At 40.4% G+C, this 19,476-nt stretch overlaps 2 protein-coding genes across 5 annotated transcripts; one reads left to right on the top strand and one right to left on the bottom strand.

Annotated features, from left to right (window-relative positions):
* Positions 1 to 43: 43 nt before the first annotated feature.
* On the bottom strand, positions 44 to 10,758 carry LOC139935338 (proton-coupled folate transporter-like). Of its 4 annotated transcripts, XM_071929870.1 has the most exons (7): positions 9,110 to 9,206; positions 8,901 to 8,978; positions 5,473 to 6,690; positions 4,660 to 4,794; positions 2,802 to 2,885; positions 2,197 to 2,356; positions 44 to 1,359 (listed from the first exon to the last, which is right to left on the bottom strand). In XM_071929870.1, exons 3-7 carry the CDS (start codon positions 6,464 to 6,466, stop codon positions 1,302 to 1,304), a joined length of 1,431 nt encoding a protein of 476 aa, XP_071785971.1. In that variant the 5' UTR covers positions 6,467 to 6,690; positions 8,901 to 8,978; positions 9,110 to 9,206; the 3' UTR covers positions 44 to 1,301. The 4 variants fall into 4 exon arrangements, with proteins under 4 accessions (XP_071785971.1, XP_071785974.1, XP_071785973.1 ...); XM_071929873.1 differs by lacking the exons at positions 8,901 to 8,978; positions 9,110 to 9,206 and adding an exon at positions 10,577 to 10,758; XM_071929872.1 differs by lacking the exons at positions 8,901 to 8,978; positions 9,110 to 9,206 and adding an exon at positions 9,375 to 9,618.
* A 4,263-nt stretch (positions 10,759 to 15,021) lies between these two features.
* On the top strand, positions 15,022 to 17,742 carry LOC139935339 (heparan sulfate glucosamine 3-O-sulfotransferase 1-like). The gene is made up of 2 exons (XM_071929874.1): positions 15,022 to 15,233; positions 16,085 to 17,742. The coding sequence occupies exon 2, from the start codon at positions 16,249 to 16,251 to the stop codon at positions 17,380 to 17,382; it is 1,134 nt and encodes a 377-aa protein (XP_071785975.1). The 5' UTR covers positions 15,022 to 15,233; positions 16,085 to 16,248; the 3' UTR covers positions 17,383 to 17,742.
* The last annotated feature ends 1,734 nt before the right edge of the window (positions 17,743 to 19,476 follow it).

Genomic DNA, 19,476 nt, shown 5'->3' with positions numbered 1-19,476 from the left:
AAAACCGATTACACATTTTGAATGAAAACCTCCGAACGGGGAATTCGTTTTATTTATTTCTCACCAAATGTATGACATTTCAGACAGAAATATTTCAAGGGATGTTTTCTACTATTATGCCTAACAAGACTGGAGTGTGGCTGACGAAACAATATTTCCTGAAAGGTTTTCCTAATTGTTTCCTCTTTTTTCCTATAGAAAAACTCCCTTTTTTTAAATAACTTTTAGAAAAATAATAACCCATTGAAAGCACTACGACAGTGGCAATTTCGACGACGGAATAAAATCTATACGTCACGTGATGACGTGTAACCAATGGTTGTGCAATCGGTGCATTGGGTGGGAAATCCTCGTGACACATTTGTGTACGTTCTCTCACGTGGTTATTCTTTCCATGGTATTTTTGAATCCACGGTTTTTTTTTCTCCGGCTCTGGCTAAATGCACCGTTGCCGTACGTTTCAAAGACTTCGATGGAGCATTTTAGCAGTGAGCCGTGGTTTCGAAAAGGGCCTAACATAAGAGAAACATGTAATGCGGTGTTTTGGGTCCTTGGTAATAATTTAACTAGTAATATCAAGGACACCAGCACCGTGCGCTCAGACGTAGTTGGCCTACTAAGCGCGGTTAGGTACAATTATTATTACTATTATAATGTTTTCGAGTAGCTTTAGCATTTTGCTACTGAACCCAGAACCAGACAAAGCCGGCGGTCGTGTGTTTTAGCAGTAGCTTTGTGTGTAATATTATCTTGCAGGGATTTGCTAAGCTAGTTTCTGCTTAATGAGCCAATAAAGGACGATCTAAATATTTTAATTATTACCTTTTTATGGCCAAATAGACATTGTAGATACCGGTTAATAACCATTTTTCTCTCAAAAATTGCATTTAGTAACGAATAACTAGAGTCAAAAATGCATCCGGCCGCGCGGCTTTTTCAGCCGAGAGTCAAAAACGGTTTATCTATTATAATGACCTCATGACGCCAGTGACGATATTCCCCTAATTGGTGTGAACACAGTTCTTCAGGTTTTTTTTAAATGTTTCCTATGGACTCCAGCTATTAGAAAACTGTAATATTAATATATTTGAGATCATGCTTTATTGGCTGTTCAACATCTTTATGAAATCGGGCCCAGGTGAAAGTCTCCATGTTTTCGAGGCACGGCTGTGACACTTTGTCATTTTGTCCACTATACTTTGTCTTCATAAAATATCAAAGGATTTGCTATAAGCAGTATTGTCTGCTGAACAGCTTTATGAATTTGGGCCTAGGTTAAAATCTCCATGTTTGGGGTTACATTACTCCGTCTTTGGCTCTTGTTGAAAGCCTCCACGTGGTTCCAAAACGTGCATCACTCTGCATTACGGGTAAAAAAGAAGTGGAACGATCAAACTTAATGAATACTGTATTGCTACATTCAGAATTTAAAGGCCTAACACTATTGGTAGCCTAATTACTCAGAATAATTGTTGTCATAAAAACTTAAACGGTGACGAGTAATGGAGAGCTGTTAATAATATCAAAGCATTGCGAGAATCGCTCCCTTTGAAGTAACGTACAGTTTTTGAAAAAGAGGTAATTTCTCACTCAAATAATTAGAGCCAGAGGACACTACAGTAATGGTAGATACTCAAAATAATTATTAGCATAAAACCTTACTTGGTAACGAGTGAGGAGAGGTTGGTGGTATAAACCATTGTGACAAAACGGCTCCCTCTGAAGTGACGTAGTTTTCGAGAAATAAAGTATTTCCCCAATAATTTGATTTCGACACCTCAGATTTAGAATTTGAGGTCTCGAAATCAAGCATCTGAAAGCACAAATCTTCGTGTGAAAAGGGTGTTTTTTCTTTCATTATTATCTCGCAACTTCGATGACCGATTGAGCTCAAATTTTCACGGGTTTGTTATTTTATGCATATGTTGAGATGCAATAAGTGAGGAGACTGGTCTTTGACAATTACCAATAGTGTCCAGTGTCTTTAAAGACTTCAACCGAAGTCTTTTTAATGCATCTGAAAGCACACGATTTTGTGCAACAAGGTTTTTGTCACTATTCTCTTTTAACTTTGATGACCTTGTTTATACGGTTGGGGTTTTCCAGGCTTGTGAGCTACATTGATCGAGTTCACTTATGAGGCATTATTCGTTTCATTCCCAGAAATTACATACTATAACAAACACATTTACTCACACTGTTGGTATGGCTACCAAAGCCCCAAGTAGCGTCATAACGTAGAACACAACTGTAGCTTGCCCCAGTTTAATTGCTTGTGCATATGCATAACTCTGAATGGTGAGGGAGCAAGCAGCTGTGATGGTGTACACCAGCGTGTAAAGTGAAAACAAAGCTCCTACAGAAAATGAAAACATTCGAGTAAAAAAGAAGTACCAGTTTGTTGACGCCTGACGTTAGTGGCGATTTGTTTCTTCATATTTCGGTTTGTTTTTTAACCCTTAAAGAGACACGTTGCCTTGGATCGGGCGAGTCTATGAAAAGCGTTTGAAACCGTTTTTTAATGAAATACATTATGGTTAGAGAGTTGATATACAAATAGAATTTAATGATCCACACAAAATATGCTTCAAAATTGCACGGTTTTCCTTATACGTAGTGAAATAACATAGCACGCCAATGGGTGGAGTCAACAAATAGTTTGCAGTCAGATCATTAGTACATGCGTTTTGTAACAAACGGTTACAAACGCTTTTCGTATAGACAAACTCGCCCGATCCAAGGCAACGAGTGAAATTAATCAAATGTGACAGCACTCACTAAATTAAAGGGAATATATTTACCATGTTTATTACTATCAACAAGTCTGGTGAGTAGAGCAACGTAGACTGGCTGCGACACGCAGTAAAAAATACCTGCAAGGGAAGCTAAACAAGAAAGGTCGAGACACAGTGTTATGGCAACCAGTCAACTCACCCCAAGCAAAGTCGCCAACTACAAAGTCGCCCACTACAAAGTCGCCCCAGCAAAGTCGCTCACTACAAAGTCACCCCCAGCAAAGTCGCCCCAGCAAAGTCGCCCACTACAAAGTCACCCCCAGCAAAGTCGCCCCAGCAAAGTCACCCCCTCACTTACAAAGTCGCCCTTTCAAAGTTGCCCCTGACAAATCAAAATGACAGTCAACGCCAGTCCGTCAGCTAGCCAACACGTAGCCTGAACATCTGACGTCACACTTTGAGTTTGTGAGTTATGCCAGAGCATTAATTAGCCTACGTGAACTTCATCCATTATCACCTTTCGCCTACATACATAACATTGTAAACGCTGCATGCAGCAGGCGACCGAAAGCGCACTTGCCAAGCAAAACATCAGGACCAAGCAAAACACAGATATGGAAAGCTTAACATCACTGCCCGCTTATCCCATGAAATCATTGTATCCAATTACTGGTTCTTTAAAACCAATAGTCTAGCCAGCATGCACACTCCGACTGACACAAACCTTTAAAGGAACACGTTGTCTTGGATCGGTCGAGTTGGTCTTTGAAAGGCGTTTTGTGACCGTTTGTTATAAAATGCATGTGGTTAGAAAGATGATGTAAAAGTAGAATACAATGATCTACACAAATATGCCTCGAAATTGCGTGGTTTTCTTTTTACCTCGTCCAATAACACGGTCAGCCATTTATGGGAGTCAAAATTTTGACTCCCATAAATGGCCCACCGTGATAGTTCGCGATGTAAAAAGAAAACCGTACAATTTTGAGTGATACTTGTGTGGATCATTATATTCTACTAACCTTTTAAAACATCTTTCTAACCATACACCTTTCATGACAACCAGTTTCAAACGCTTTTAATAGACCAACTCGTCCGATCCAAGGCATTGTGTTCCATTAATAATATATAAAACATGTTATATTTGTTTTATTATACTTCATACATAAATCAGTTGAAATAAATTTAAATAAAATTAGCCATGACATGTTTGTTCATGCGATGGATGTCGCTAGAGCGATGTGTGGGTCAGTACCGCGATCGTAAAGCAAATAGCGCCCGGGGATGACGTCGTACAATAGTAATGCGCATGACAAGTAGCAGAGCTCCCGGGGAGCTACTATACTTGTCATGCGCATTTAACACTTGCGCGCTTGCGCGCTTGGTAATTAGCAAAATTAACACCCGGCACGTGATGATGAATTGACCAATGAAATCTCGACTCTCAGTCATGAAAATGTATGAGGTACTATAGTAAAGACAATAGAATCTTCCCATGAAATATGTTAATTGCACAAAGCGCGTGCGCACTTACGTTTTGGTTGGCACAATGAGGGAACATCGCGCTGTTTTGTACACGGCTAATGGGTGCGTGACGCAGACGCGATTGCGCATCTGCTTAGTGCAAAACTCTATGGCGTTTGATAACCAACGGGGTCTGTACGCATGCGTGAATGTAATTAACATCATGGGCAGGGTCCATTAGTTGTCGGCTCATAGGCCGTATTCGAATTGGCGGCTACAGCTACGGCTTCGGCTTTTGCTTTACTGTGCATCCAAGGACGTCATACACTTCAACGCACGATGACCCGGAAATCTACGTGCGTCTATAGCCCCATTTTGGTAAGAATTATGACGTCATTCATAAGTATTAAGAGAGGTGTATAGCCGTAGCTGTAGCAACAGTACAGACACCCCCCCTTACCTCCATATATCAAAACTGCATTTGTTGTAGCGAGTGCCGTCATCAGAATCTGCGCTGTTCCAGCAATAATGCTAAGGTAAATTGCCCAGTAGTCGGACAAGCATAGCCCTAGGAGCCACACAATAATAGGGCACGCTGGGAATAAAGAAGATTCATAACTTCTGGTTAATGTTATACTTGATGTGTAAGCACTGGACATGCACCTCTGGTAAAACTATATATGTCACAGACCAGTATTCAGATTTAGTGTATCCCAACATCTGTGAAGATTTGCACTCAATTTGTCATTGAAGTTGCGATGGAATAAAGCTCATGGTCTGTTCGTCTATCAGGAGCAGAGAATAATGTATGAACGGACTCGAGACCACACCGGCTCTTCTGAGAGCCACACGCACACACAAGAGATTTACAAAATGGTTATATATGCCCACAAATTTACTTGTCTGAAGTTTCTTCCTATTTGTCCACACCATGCAAAGCTTCTGTTCATTGCTCATTACTATGGTGTTCTAAAGACGACAGATGTGCGTCGTCTTTAGAACACCATGCTTTACCAAGTAAGTTTGTAAGCTTACAATTACTTTGAGTAATTAGTCTCAAGTGCTTAAATTTGAAACAACTTTTTACGGCTAATTACGTGCAAGCATTCAACTAAAACACTGGGTAGAAATTGGACCACACTGAAATCCAAATTACTCATACTTTAATATGTTGAATAATTGTGTAAGTCTGTTTTCAAGACGCTCCAAGTCTTAAAGTTTTTCCCTTCGTCCATTTTGATTGGAAACAAGCAATAGTTGGCAGCGGACTTACCGATTGAGCTCGGGACCTGATACACGGCCGCAAAGATTCCTACTAGAGCGGGAGACCAGCAAAATGGCTCCCCAAGCCCGTAAAGATTCACCGTGTTTTGGAATCCGAAGATATTCAAAGTAACTAAAGCGTAACAGCCGAGGAGCACTACAATCCTCCAGCGCCGACCATCGGTGACAGTGTCTGAGAAAAGAGAGCGGACTCCGAGAATGCTGTCCCTGACGACGTCTTTGACGATGGTTTTCTTTGGCGCGGATTCACGGACGAGATACGGCGGTAACATCCACAGGCACGACGCCATGCTGATGCACGTGGTTATGAGATACACCACAGTGAACGAGGTTTTCTGTAGCACGAATTCAATTACCAAAGGAGCCACGCCTATGACGAGGTACTGCATCCCGTAAATTCCAGCTAAGGCAACCTCCCTGTACCTCAGAGGAACAATATCAGTCGTATAGAGCATGATGATGGAGTGCAAAAACACAAACCCACCACAAGCACCACTAACTGCACTCCCAAACAGTGCATAGTAGACAGACACCCCAGAGTAAGCGGTGAATAAAAAAGTTCCCTCCATAATACAGGAACCCACGCATCGTAGAAGCATCAATGGCCGCCGCCCGGTGAAATCTGACAGGATGACCAATGGGAGTCCAGTTATAACAGGAATAAAGTACAGTAAGATGTTCTCGTAGGTGGAAAAGATCGCCGTTTGCGACTGGATTTCCCGGAGTTCTGTGTTGCTGTTGTTAGAGAGAGCGCAGGCGTTCACCCCAACTGGGAACGTGAAGTTGCGCTCGGCGGCAAACTTGGCGCGTGCGAATTGAACATCCAAGGTCATTGTCATGCTCTCTGGAGTAAAGATGAGCAACTGCAGCACCAGTAACGATGCCATACTACTAGCCCAGGTAGATCCTGTGTGCTCCTCGTCGGGTGGAGAGGTGGCCTGAAGAAGATTAGTGTCCTCTCTATGAGTTGATGGGGATTCCATCTTTCAGCGCTGTCCTAGTGTAATGTTCCAGCAATAAAAACGGCATCGATGTCACTTGGGTTATATTAGCGTTGCAATGGGACGTGTGGTGTATGTGTTTTCCAAAGTACACTTCAAAGTAGCGCGTGATTTAGAGCTATATAATATTATTACAATAGCTCTATACACTATATAGTGTTGGAATTGTCGATTTCTACCACCAGTGTTCCAGGTCATTGCATTTACTGCAGAGGGGGGAAAATGAATAATGGTGAATGACACAACCACGGAAGCTACCACCACATGAATACACTTTAACAAACTCTATCGTATTGTGTACGTACACTATAAGTTGAGATTTATCGTGTGCATAAGTTATTGTGTGTATGTACACAATAAGTTTGGATATTGTACACCATAAGATAGAGGTTTTTTTTTTTTTTATTCATGTGAAGCAATACGCTTCCGTACAAAAATAAGCACAGTGGCAGCCTCACTAAGTGCAGCACCGTATCGATACCTCATTAAAATATGCTAGCATAATTATAGCACGTTATTAGCACATTGCAATTTGCCATTTCCAGGGGCAATGTTCGAGCAAGAGATGCTGGGGGGAAAATGGCGCGGTGAGATCGATCACCCATGGGAACGAGGTTGGCACAATGGTTATAAAAATAAATTCAACTGGTTGCGTCTGCCATGTAACAGTACAGAAGTTGCAGTAACAAAAAAACAAGCTACCGCCTGTTTTTACTTCCCGTTGCTTTTGTTTGATTTCCTATGAACTCGTTTGTTTGCCCTTGGGGAAAACCCACAAACAACTTTGATTGAGCCTACATTATACTAAAAAGTTTATTCCTAGCTTAATCCACATCATGTAGGTCAGCCATTCCTTGTATTCAATTTCTTGTTTAAACCAGAAGTAAAATTTACTCAAATGAGATATTCCGTTTTGTTAAAATTGTGAAAAAGTGGTGGCAGGATACGGAAATTTGCCCAATTTCTACTCTTTTCTAAACGGCAAATGATAATGTCTGCAACAAACAACATACACATAATATGTATCGAATGTTGTTGCACTTTATGCCCGATAGTTTCTCATCCATTTTTTGTAACCGTTCTAATGTTTTATTTATATACACTAAAAAATAACATGTGGGAAATTCGTTCACGTTTTTGATACAGCGCCGAAAATCCGGAAACAATAGTAGTCAGGCAAACTAATAGTTCCTAAGAATACATAATCTAAACAGCGTTACTGCAGTAACGCCCCAGAATCTAATTTGGGGCCATACAAACTGAAACATATAATTATCCACTTGGGGTGAAATATTCTCAACCTGCATGAATTTATACAACTTTTAGAGTATTTGTCAAACGATACCTTCCATTTTTTAAACTATTGAAGACACGATATGAGAGGGACTTTGAATGCAATAAAATGCGGGACTTGCAGTCACACGGTTGTAGGTTCGAATCATACCGAGCTAACCGCTGGTTTTAAAATGATTATATAGACAAAGAAGCGAATTGTCGTCTACAGAATACTGAATCACATTTCTTGATTGTTGGAACTTAGGCCACATAACAAAAAAAATTATCGTCTTTTTTTGCGGATGGGTGAGGAAGGGAGTTTTTTATGTTTTTTTTAAGTTTTGTTGACATGCCAAATATGACACCAAGAATAAAGAAATCATCACAATCACTATAAAGCAGAGGGTTTGTTTGTTTTTGATGATTTCAATAGTTTTGTCAAACAAATTTTACTCCTAAATGGCATTTTCTTTAAACTTTTTCAAACAACTAAGCACAGTGTAGCCCAAGTAAACATTTGAAGAATTGTTCTTGCTTTGCCAACATGGATAAAAACCTTCTTTAAACATCTTTTCAAACCTGTACATTTTGAAAACAAATATCAGCTGGAAAGTCTGGGCAGTAAAAGTATAAAGAGATATAGGTCTACAGACATGGGGGGGGGGGGAGGGAAGGGAAAAAAATGGGGAAATGGGGTCGGGGGTTTTGAACGGTCAGGCGGGGACGATCAACAATTTTTTTTTATGTGGTCTTATAATCATTGCAATATCATTATAATCACTGCAAAAAGATTTTATATTTTCTTCAACTGAGCTGTGTAGAAACACCCAGTGGTTGAACCATTGAGGAAGAAATGGTTGAACTGAACTGAATGACTTGCCATCACAAGGCTGTGGGGTTGCCCCCATTGTCAATCTAACCACTGATTTCACAATGACTAGAATAAGTTTGTCGTCAAGTTAGTTACTGAATCACGATTGATGGACTTGTAAAATTCATAATCATATACGAAATCACTGTTTGTAAGCAAAAGATTTGCAAAGGCCAGCCCCACCCCATAAATCACACCGAACTATACATTGTAGTTCTTACCTCGTTCTGAAAAAAATGTAGTCTTGGTGCAAGATGTTAATATACTCACACTATCACTCAATCTCGATCCCGCTCGTATCGCTCCCTCCTCACCGTGCATGCACATTACTGTCGTCGTGCAACAAGCCTACATTTCAGAATGTAATGAGAACGATTTCGGTGTGATTGGTGTTTGTATCCCCTTTCGAGATCCCTTTACGAGAAAATCATACAATAAACAAACCGAGAAACAAACCATGATCAAAAAGACTGACTTACTCAGCTACTGTGCAGACGTTTGTGAGTACAGATCATGGGGCCAACTTGAAAATCTCTGACAAAAATTCTCCCATGTGGCTGTATACAGGCCGCTCAAATGCGCTTACCGCGCACCCAAGAGTGATTAAAGTATTCCTCCAAACAAATCCACAGTGGTTGTTTAAAAAGACTACGCTTATGTACACGATAGCGCAGCAACCAACAGTGTAGAAATGTAAACGTGGCTAGACCTTGTCCCCCCCCCCCTTTATAGAGGAATATTTACCATCGGACATGTACACAATTTGTTGTGTTGAACGAGCTTTCCTTTTTACGTCAAGGCTGCGCCAACGGGAGTTATTGTAAAACGTCAGTGGTGCAGGATAAATCCTGTTGTTGGTGTTGTAGACTGAAGCTATATGCACTGGCCGTTCGTTCGTTTAGCTTCCCTGTGTCGACCTCTCGTGGTGATGGCATGCTCCCTCAGGTCACCCCAAGTGACCTACTCCACAAGCAGGGCACTGGGGGCTGACCCGGGTGAGCCCCGTCAAAGCTATACCGGGGCAGACCGGGGTCGACCCAGGGAAGCTAAACGAACGCATCCACACAGTGAACATGGTTCCCTCTTCAATAGTCTATCGCAGCTAACATGTTTTTCCATCCCTGATGAGCGAACCCGATCCACTGTTGTTATGATAAAAGTCAATAATTCAATAATGGCTGCAGTCGATTTCACCAAACTCTTCCTAACTTATTAGGACTAACCTTATAGGACTTAAGGCGAGTTAAGTTCCGTATCCATTGAAGTTGGGACGCATTGAACCTAGGACTCGTCCTAACTCGATATAAGATTAATCATAGCGTTTCGTGAAATCAGCTGCACGACTGTTTTGTGATACTGAACTTTCACGAAGCTGTCGAGTTAGGTTAACAGAGTGTCGGAACAGGGGTGTCGGTAGGTTGAGTTGTCGGAACATAGGGGTGTCGGAACATAGGGGTGCCGGAACATAGGGGTGTCGGAATACAGAGCAGTCACCGTCGAGTTGGCTACTTTGTTTCCATAACCCTCAAAGGCAGTGGACACTGGCAATAAAATCTTTCTTGGTGATGAGTAATGGGGAGAGGTTGATGGTATAAAACATTGTGAGAAACGGCTCCCTCTGAAGCGCCATAGTTTTCGAGAAAGAAGTAATTTCCACGAATTTGATTTCGTGACCTCAGATTTAACACTTGAGGTCTCGAAATCAACCATCTAAACACACACAACTTCGTGTGACAAGGGTGTTTTTTTCTTTCATTATTATCGCTCAAGTTCGATGACCGATTGAGCTCAAATTTTCACAGGTTTGTTATTTTATGCATATGTTGAGATACACCAACTGTAAAGGCTAGTCTTTGACAATTACCAATAGTGTCCACTGCCTTTAACAGGGTGTAAAACGGCCCCAAATCCACTGGTGTGTATCACTATCAATGAGGAACGTGTACCTGATCTCAGCTTGCGTCCTGTCGGTCTTTGGTATTGGTGTACGAGAAAGAATTCCCACGGTGTTTTTCTCAATATTTTTGTGTAATCACTTCCAAACCACCATTTGTTATTTTATGCATATGTTGAGATACACCAACTGTAAAGGCTAGTCTTTGACAATTACCAATAGTGTCCACTGCCTTTAACAGGGTGTAAAACGGCCCCAAATCCACTGGTGTGTATCACTATCAATGAGGAACGTGTACCTGATCTCAGCTTGCGTCCTGTCGGTCTTTGGTATTGGTGTACGAGAAAGAATTCCCACGGTGTTTTTCTCAATATTTTTGTGTAATCACTTCCAAACCACCAAAGCTATCGGGTATGCCTATACCAAAGGGAAATCCGTGTAGTCATGTGTTGAAGTTTCATAAAAGTGTTTGGATTGGGTCCGGATGGACTCTGTTGTTCAAACCATGGAGCTATACAAATAAAAATAAATAGTTTCATGGTTTAGTTTGTTCCGTTTTACACGGTCATTCATGCGTTATGTTTAGGTGGAAAACACTTCAGTTGAGGTGCAATCATGCAGGGAATGTATGCAGTCATGTCTAGTGTTGTATTTTGACGTTATTATACCATAATATGTATGTGACCTTTTTATACAATAAGCTTTATCTCATATCTCTTCAGTCTCCTGACGGTGACTAGAGCAAGCTATACTCGAAACGTTGAAACAAATTTAAGGACTCACACCGCGGTAGTACAGTTTATAAAACGATATTAGCTAAAGTAGTACCTTCCGCCCGGGTAGTAGTTAAAAAGCAGGCTGAGAAGTCACCCAAACAATCCGAAAAATATACTCTGCTGTTGTAGAATATATAGCAGGACAGTTCTAAAGAAAAAACTACCTGGCAAGTAGATACACACAATTAGCAATACAGTTTACCAAACTCTACCTCATGGCAAGTAGATACACACAATGGTGTTACCGCAAACCAAATATAATAAGTATGACCTTGTACATTCCAGGGCCCAATTTCATGGCTCTGCTTACCGCCGAATTCTGCGCTTACGATGACGATTCCCCGCTTACGTGCAAGCGCCGAATTTCTGTGCTAGCCTTGTAAGCGTAGAATGCCTAGTAACGTGGAGTACGCACGCGCAGAAGCCCAAATTCGCCGCTAACCCGTGAAATACGCTTGCCGTAAGCACAGAATTCCCTGCTTCCGTAAGCGCCGATTCTGTGCTTACGGTAAGCAGAGCCATGAAATTGGGCCCTGATCTCATGCACATAAATCCAAGAGTTATAAAAAAGGTACCAGCTGAACTTATTTTTAGATGTGCTCCCTTCATCGTTTATAGAGAATTTGATACAAAATTAGACAGTGCAACGTCCATTAATAAATAAGGGAATCAATATGTGGTGAAGAGGTTTTCAGTTAGTGGTTTAAACCCAACGAGGCCTGGTTTTTGATAATTTTACCGAGACGAAGTCGATGTAAATTATCAATAACCAGGCCTCGAATTCAAGGCATCTAAAAGCACACAAGGGTGTTTTGTCGTCCACGATTCTATTGCAACTTTGACGACTGTATTCAAATTTGCATAGGTTTGTTATTTCATGCATAATGGTGAGACACACTAAGTGAACTGCCTTTAAAGGCAGTGGACACTATTGGTAATTACTCAAAATAATTATTAGCATAAAACGTTTCTTGGTGACGAGTAATGGGAAGAGGTTGATGGTATAAAACATTGTGAGAAAAGGCTCCCTCTGAAGTGCCATAGTTTTCGAGAAAGAAGTAATTTTCCACGAATTTGCTTTCGAGACCTCAGAGATTTAGAACTTGAGGTCTCGAAATCAACCATCTAAACGCACACAACTTCGCGTGACAAGGTTTGTTTCTTTCATTATTATCTCGCAACTTCGATGACCGATTAAGCTCAAATTTTCACAGGTTCGTTATTTTATGCATATGTTGAGATACACCAACTGTGAAGGCTGGTCTTTGACAATTACCAATAGTGTCCACTGTCTTTAACAATGGAGGTCTATTTCTACCTCCATGCTTTTAACAAAACATACCTATGAAGTTTTATTGTGTTTCGTTGTTCGTGAATGCTTGGCGCCATAACTTCAGACCAGTGCAATCATCCATGGGGTAGTTCTACAATAGGATGCCAAACAGAGGACTCTAACAACAATTTTTATGATTTTTTTTTGTAAGATGTTTTATGAGACAATGAATAACAAATAATCACATACATTTGAAGTATTGGACTCACATCATTAAACAATTATTATCGTCAATACAATGAAATAAATATGCAAAGTGTATACACAATAAGTACAATAAAAAAATATATATATTGTTTTTGAAGCTCCTTGTATAGGCTTAACATGAAGAAAATTTCCGTCACAAAAATATGTAAACTATGCAATAAAGTATGCGACAAAGAGCGAGTTCGAGCGAGGCACCATAGTCGACCATTGGTTGATTTTGCCTGGAACCAAGGATGTATTTGATTTGAATACAAATTATCATTCTACACAAGAACAATTAACCCAGGGCCCAATTTTCTTTGAGCTGCTTTAGCAGAGAATTTTGCTTAACATGTTTCTGATAAGCAGAAATAAGCAGGATACCAGTCACAAATTGTACATATGACATGAAAGTTTGGTTGGTAACCTTATTCTGCTGAGCATAATTTTGTTGTGCTTTCTCTGTGTGCTTAAGCGGCTATGTAAAATTGGGCCATGGAACCATCTACGGCCTATCCATGCATTCCAACAGGTTGCTTTTTTTTTTTTTTTTTTTTTTGACAAGGCTAGAAGCCACTCTTGATTAAGGGCTACAAAGAAGAAAACATGACATGCAGAAACTCAGTGGAGCTGAAGGAATTGACATTCTCCTTAAAAGATGGAAGATTATAGATGAGGCAAGGAGTTTCAAAGAGATACTGGAGTTTGGTAGCTCTTTGTTCTACATCTCGGCACAGCCACAGCATAAGGATGAGAACAAGCAGAAAGCCTGGTCTCGCGCTCAAACACCCCGACGGGGGAACAAGGTTTGATAGACCTCTGGCTGGCTCGGGATTCTGTGAATCCAGTCTAGCTCTCACCACCACAGTGTAAAAACAAAACAAAATGTTTTATTAACTCTTTCATTTCGTTTTCAAATAGTTCTCTCGCACATTGCACTGTCGACCAATGACGTCACCAACGCACCATCCCAGTTTAAGCCGTATCCGAATTGGCGGTATACGGCTGCTGCATGAGTGTCCCATACTTCAAGGCATGATGACTTAGAAATCCAGCCGTAGCCTAAGCCGCTGCCGGCCTTAACTTCCTACGTGAGATTAAGACCTAAAGGGATTATTCTCCTTTTAAAGTATTTCTGTGACGTCACTCTATTGTTGAAGATTATTTGTGTTACGAATCTACACTTAAGAGTAGATTCGTAAGATAATGTACAGCTGAATGTATTTTCATTATTGTAGTTCCACTGGAAAATTACTGTCTTTCTAAACTAAAAGATAGGATGAAGTGCAACAAAACATTGGCTAGCTGAATATATCTTTCATTTTACAAAAACTTGTTTCCCAGTTTAGAAGAAAAAAAAAATTAGTTCCACAATTTATTGTTAGCCGAGCAACTGACGTTGTACCCGATAATGCTGCGAGCAAGAAAGTATGCCTCGTTGTAAAATATTTATAAAGTAACCAACTGCCGTTATACGAAATCAGATAGACCAACTAGTGGTGTTACTATTGAGAAACCCAATTAATTGAAACTATAACCCATGGGAAAAATAGTTTAAAGGCAGTGGACACTATTGGTAATTACTCAAAATAATTATTACCATATAAAACCTCACCTGGTAACGAGTAATGGGGAGAGGTTGATAGTATAAAACATTGTGTGAAACGGCTCCCTCTGAAGTGAAGACGTTTTCGAGAAAGAAGTCATTTTACATTTTTCGAGACCTCATACTTAGAATTTGAGGTCTCAAAATCAAGCATATGAAAGCACACAACTTGGTGTGACAAGGATGTTTCTCTCTTTCATAGTTATCTCGTAACTCCGGCGACCAATCGAGCTCAAATTTTTACAGGTGCTTATGTTATGTATAATGTTGAAATACACCAAGTGGGAAGACTGGTCTTTGACAATTACCAATTGTGTCCACTCTATTTAACGTATACGAAATTGGATAGACCAACTATTGTTGTTACAATAGAGAAATAGACTCGTGCATACTACACGTCTATCGTCCATTCTCCTTCACCTATTACGAGACCCAGAACACTGGAATGGCCTTGTATATGACGATGGTACTCCCATAGAGCTCTATGGTATTCCATGCATGATTGCACCTCCACATAAGTTTCTCGGTTGCCTGAGCTGCTTTTGGAACTATCTATCCTCTTAAAGCTTACGGTTGAACAGAAGACAACACCCGGATCAATTCCCCACCTCTGTTATTTCTACCTCCATGGTTATAGTATGCCTTCAACATACGACACGGGTGTTCATTGCATGGATGCAGTATATAGGCATACCCGATATAGCTTTGGCGGTTGGCAGTGATTAAAAAATAATTATTGAAAATCCACATCGTACCTTTTCTCGTATACCAATATACCAGAGACCGACAGGACGCAAGCTGAGATCAGGTAGGCCTACAAGTTTTTTGTTCATATATACACCAGTGGCTAGTTTGGGGCCGTTATAAATACACCCTCTAACGTTAAAGGCAGTGGACACTATTGGTAATTACTTGTATTCAAAGTATTGGTATTGTACATTTGATTTGCGGTAACACCATGTGTGTATCTACTTGCAAGGTAGAGAACTGTCTTGCTTAAAGGCAGTGGACACTATTGGTAATTACTCAAAATAATTATCATCATAAAACCTTTCTTGATTACGAGTAAGTGGGAGAGGTTGGTAGTATAAAACAGTGTGAGAAACAGCTCCCTCTGAATTGTTGTAGTTTTTGAGAAAGAAGTAATTTTCCACGAATTTGATTTAAGTTTAGAGTTTGAGGTCTCGAAATCAAGCATCAGAAAGTACACAACTTCGTGTGACAAGGGTGTTTTTTTCTTTCATTATTATCTCGCAAATTCGGCGACCGATTGAGCTCAAATTTTCACAGGTTTGTTATTTTATGCATATGTTGAGATACACGAACTTTGAAGACTAGTCTTTGACAATTACCAATAGTGTCAACTGCCTTTAAAGGCCCTAGCCACCTCTCATGGTCAAAGACTATCAAACCACCTACATATATGTTTTACTAGAAAAGTTCATGTGGGGTTAATGTACCGTCAAGACGAGCAGTCTTGTCCGTAAACGAGTATCTGAGAATATATTGAATGGGGCATATTTTATGGTACTTTTTCACACACACAAAAAAGAAATGTACTTTATTCAGCAAGTAGTTGTTCATGATGCCAAAATGATGTTAGTAGTGCATTCTGATTGACAGTTTCAGCCTGATATTATCTGTACCCTTCGTATGCAGATAAAATACTCCAGCACCGGACCAAGTGACGCAGTGCAGCCGAGGATGATCTAACAAGACCGACGAGTAGTATCCAAAGACTGTAAGAAGACCGGACCGTCATAATACCGTTGAAGATTTTAGCCCAACCCCCAAAACAAAACAAAAAGAAGAACAAGAACAAGATGCGTGTGAAATATATAGCAAAACGGTTAGCAGCAATAGCCGTCTTTGCATACATATTGTTGGTGACTGTACTTTTGCTCTCAGCTGATGTGATTCCCAATTATATGGTGTCTATACAAACTCGTCTTCAAGGGCTGCAGCGAGGGTTGCAGCGAGGTCTCCAGTCGACGTCTGATCTAGTTGCACCCCTCCCCTCCTGTGTTACTTGTTGCTATCGGTACATTCACTGTTTGAAATCCACTGAATGCGGTAACAACACATTTGTCAAGGCTGACTTGCCGGATGACGAATTTAAAAAACGACAGTGCATGCGTCGGCTGCCCGGGGCCATCATTATCGGCACGAAAAAGTCCGGGACGTCGGCACTGCAGAAGTTCTTGGGCTTCCACCCGGAGATTGCCGCAGCAGACGGGGAGCCACATTTCTTCAACAGGCCGGTGTACCACTACGGAGAAACATTCTACAAGAAGATGATGCCGCTTAGCTCCAAGCAGCAGGTGACTCTTGAAAAGACACCCATCTACTATGCTTACTACCCACTAGGCGTCCACCGTCGAGTTCACAGGTTACTACCGCATGCCAAGCTCATCATCATACTCAGGGATCCCATCAAAAGAGCCATCTCAGATTACTTCATGGAGACCAGGTATTTATTGGCATCGGGCGGGAAGCTCTCACCGAAACGACTTGAACCCTTACACGGATACGATCTCGGGGATACCTTCGAGAAGTCAGTTTTGACTGCATCAGGCGGTAAGGTGAACCCACAAAGTAAATTTGTGTCCCTCTCAGTCTACAATTACTCTTTATCTCACTGGTTATCCGTTTTCCCGCGGAGTAGTCTTCTCGCCATCGATGGAGATGCATTCGTCAAAGATCCCCTGCCGGCCCTCAAAGAAACTGAACGTTTTTTGGGAGTCCAGAGTTTCTTTGATGAGGATTCATTCTTCACCGAAGAGAATCGTGGGTTCCGCTGCCTGGCTAAGCCCGTCAGGACGTGCTGGAAGAGCGTCAAACGACCGCCACACCCAACGATCCCAGAAGACGTCCTTCAAAAACTTAAAAAGTTTTACGAACCATACAATCGAAGTCTAGTTAAACTACTTAATCAGACGTTTGAATGGGCTAAGTAGCCCATTATGTCATGGGTTTCCTTGAAATTATATTTAAAACAAATTTGTTGCTACTTTTATGCCATTTACCTCAAGACGGTCACGTCTATATCTTTGTTTTCCATACAAACATTTTGTAGTTCAATTTAGAAATTCATTTTTTGAGTGACGTATTCAAATTGTGATTGGATGAGTTGGTGACGTCATTTCAAATGTCTCAGGGGTTAGATTGTTTTTGAACCATGCATTCGAAGTATATTTAAATTAGTAATCAGACGGTCAAATTGCCAAAGTATAACCCGTCATATCTAGATTTGAAATAATTAATGAAAAATATTGCCCCAAATTATCCAATGCAACTATAAAAGTATTTGATGCCAAACACAAAACGGCCATGTTTGCCTTTGTATTCCCAGTATTGGTTAATGTACATTTGGTTTGCGGTAACACCATGTGTGTATCTACTTGCAAGGTTAGAGAACTGTCTTGCTTAAAGGCAGTGGATACTATTGGTAATTACTCAAAATAATTATTAGCACAAAACCTTTCTTGGTGACGAGTAATGGGGAGAGGTTGATGGTATAAAACATTGTGAGAAATGGCTCCCTCTGATGTGCCATAGTTTTCGAGAAAGAAATAATTTTCCACGAATTTGATTTCGAGACCTCAAGTTTAGAACTTGAGGTCTCGAAATCAACTATCTAAACGCACACAACTTCGTGTGACAAGGGTATTATTTTTTTCTTTCATTATTATTTCGCAAGTTCGATGACCGATTGAGCTCAAATTTTCACAGGTTTGTTATTTTATCCATATTGAGATACACCAACTGTGAAGGCTCGTCTTAGACAATTACCAATAGTGTCCACTGCCTTTAATTCTACTATCGCGGAGTAGATTGTTCGGGAGATTTCTCACTTCTAAAAAGAACTGTCCTGCTTATTGAATATTTCTGTAATAACAACCACGGCAGTAGGTTTGTGATTCGGGATGACTGGAAGTGGGTTCCAGGGTGAAAGTTTATCTGATAAGAGTCACAGTGAAACCGGTGAGTAAAATTAAGACATTTTGACGAATTGGAAAATTATTGTCATGCATTCATTTAAAGCCATTGGACCCTTTCGGTTCAGAAAAAAAAAATAAAAGTTCACAGATTTACAAATAACTTACAGGGTTTACAGAAGGCAATGGTGAAAGACTTCTCTTGAAACATTTTCCCATGAAATGCTTTACTTTTTAAGAAAACAGCAAAAAAATATAAATTCTCGTTAACGAGAATTACGGATTTGTTTTAAACACATGTCATGACACGGCGAAACGCGCGGTAACAAGGGTGGGTTTTTCCGTTGTTTTCTCCCGACTCCGATGACCGATTGAGCCTAGATTTTCACAGGTTTGTTATTTGATATAGAAGTTGTAGTACACAAAGTGTGGGCCTTCGACAACACTGTTTACCGAAAGGGTCCAATGGCTTTAAATGTTTCGTGTCATTTGAGCTAAAATTACAAGGGGCTTATCAAGTTTAGGAAAAGTATTGACGAAAGAAAAAAATACAAGAGGAAAGTCCAGCCTTTCCACATTGCTGTGCTTTCCTCGTATGTTTTTAATAATTGATTGAACAAATAAAAATGCTGGACTTGGACTTACTTACCCCTTGCGTTTTGTTTTAATTTGGGGTTCAAATTTGATAAAAATGCTGTACAAACGGATTGTTGGGTATGTTGGCGCGATATGCTTACGATGGACCTCTCACTCACACGAGCCAACGGGACTTGAATCAAGTCTAACTTAAGCCTATAATGGAGCTGCAGTATACATGTTTATGTTTTCGTAATGCCAGAAAGAATGTTTCAGATATAGGAACTTTGTGCATTTAAAACTCGCCTATCAAATCATAATAACATACATAGGTAAAGCAACTTCAATCAGTATACCCAAATCACCAAATCGAATTGGGAGTTGGAAGTAGAAATGGCCGGCCTTACCTTAAATACTGTAAAATTATTATTTCATCTTACTTTTAATTAATCTCCTTTTTGTTTTGTTTTTAGTTGTTTTCTAATTTTGTTGTGATAATTATGATGAGTTTCAGGGTGCAAAAGAGAATCATGTGTT

The sequence above is a fragment of the Asterias amurensis genome, chromosome 3, assembly GCF_032118995.1.
Source record: "Asterias amurensis chromosome 3, ASM3211899v1".
NCBI classification, from domain to species: domain Eukaryota; kingdom Metazoa; phylum Echinodermata; class Asteroidea; order Forcipulatida; family Asteriidae; genus Asterias; species Asterias amurensis.
This window is presented reverse-complemented; position numbering and strand designations above follow the sequence as displayed.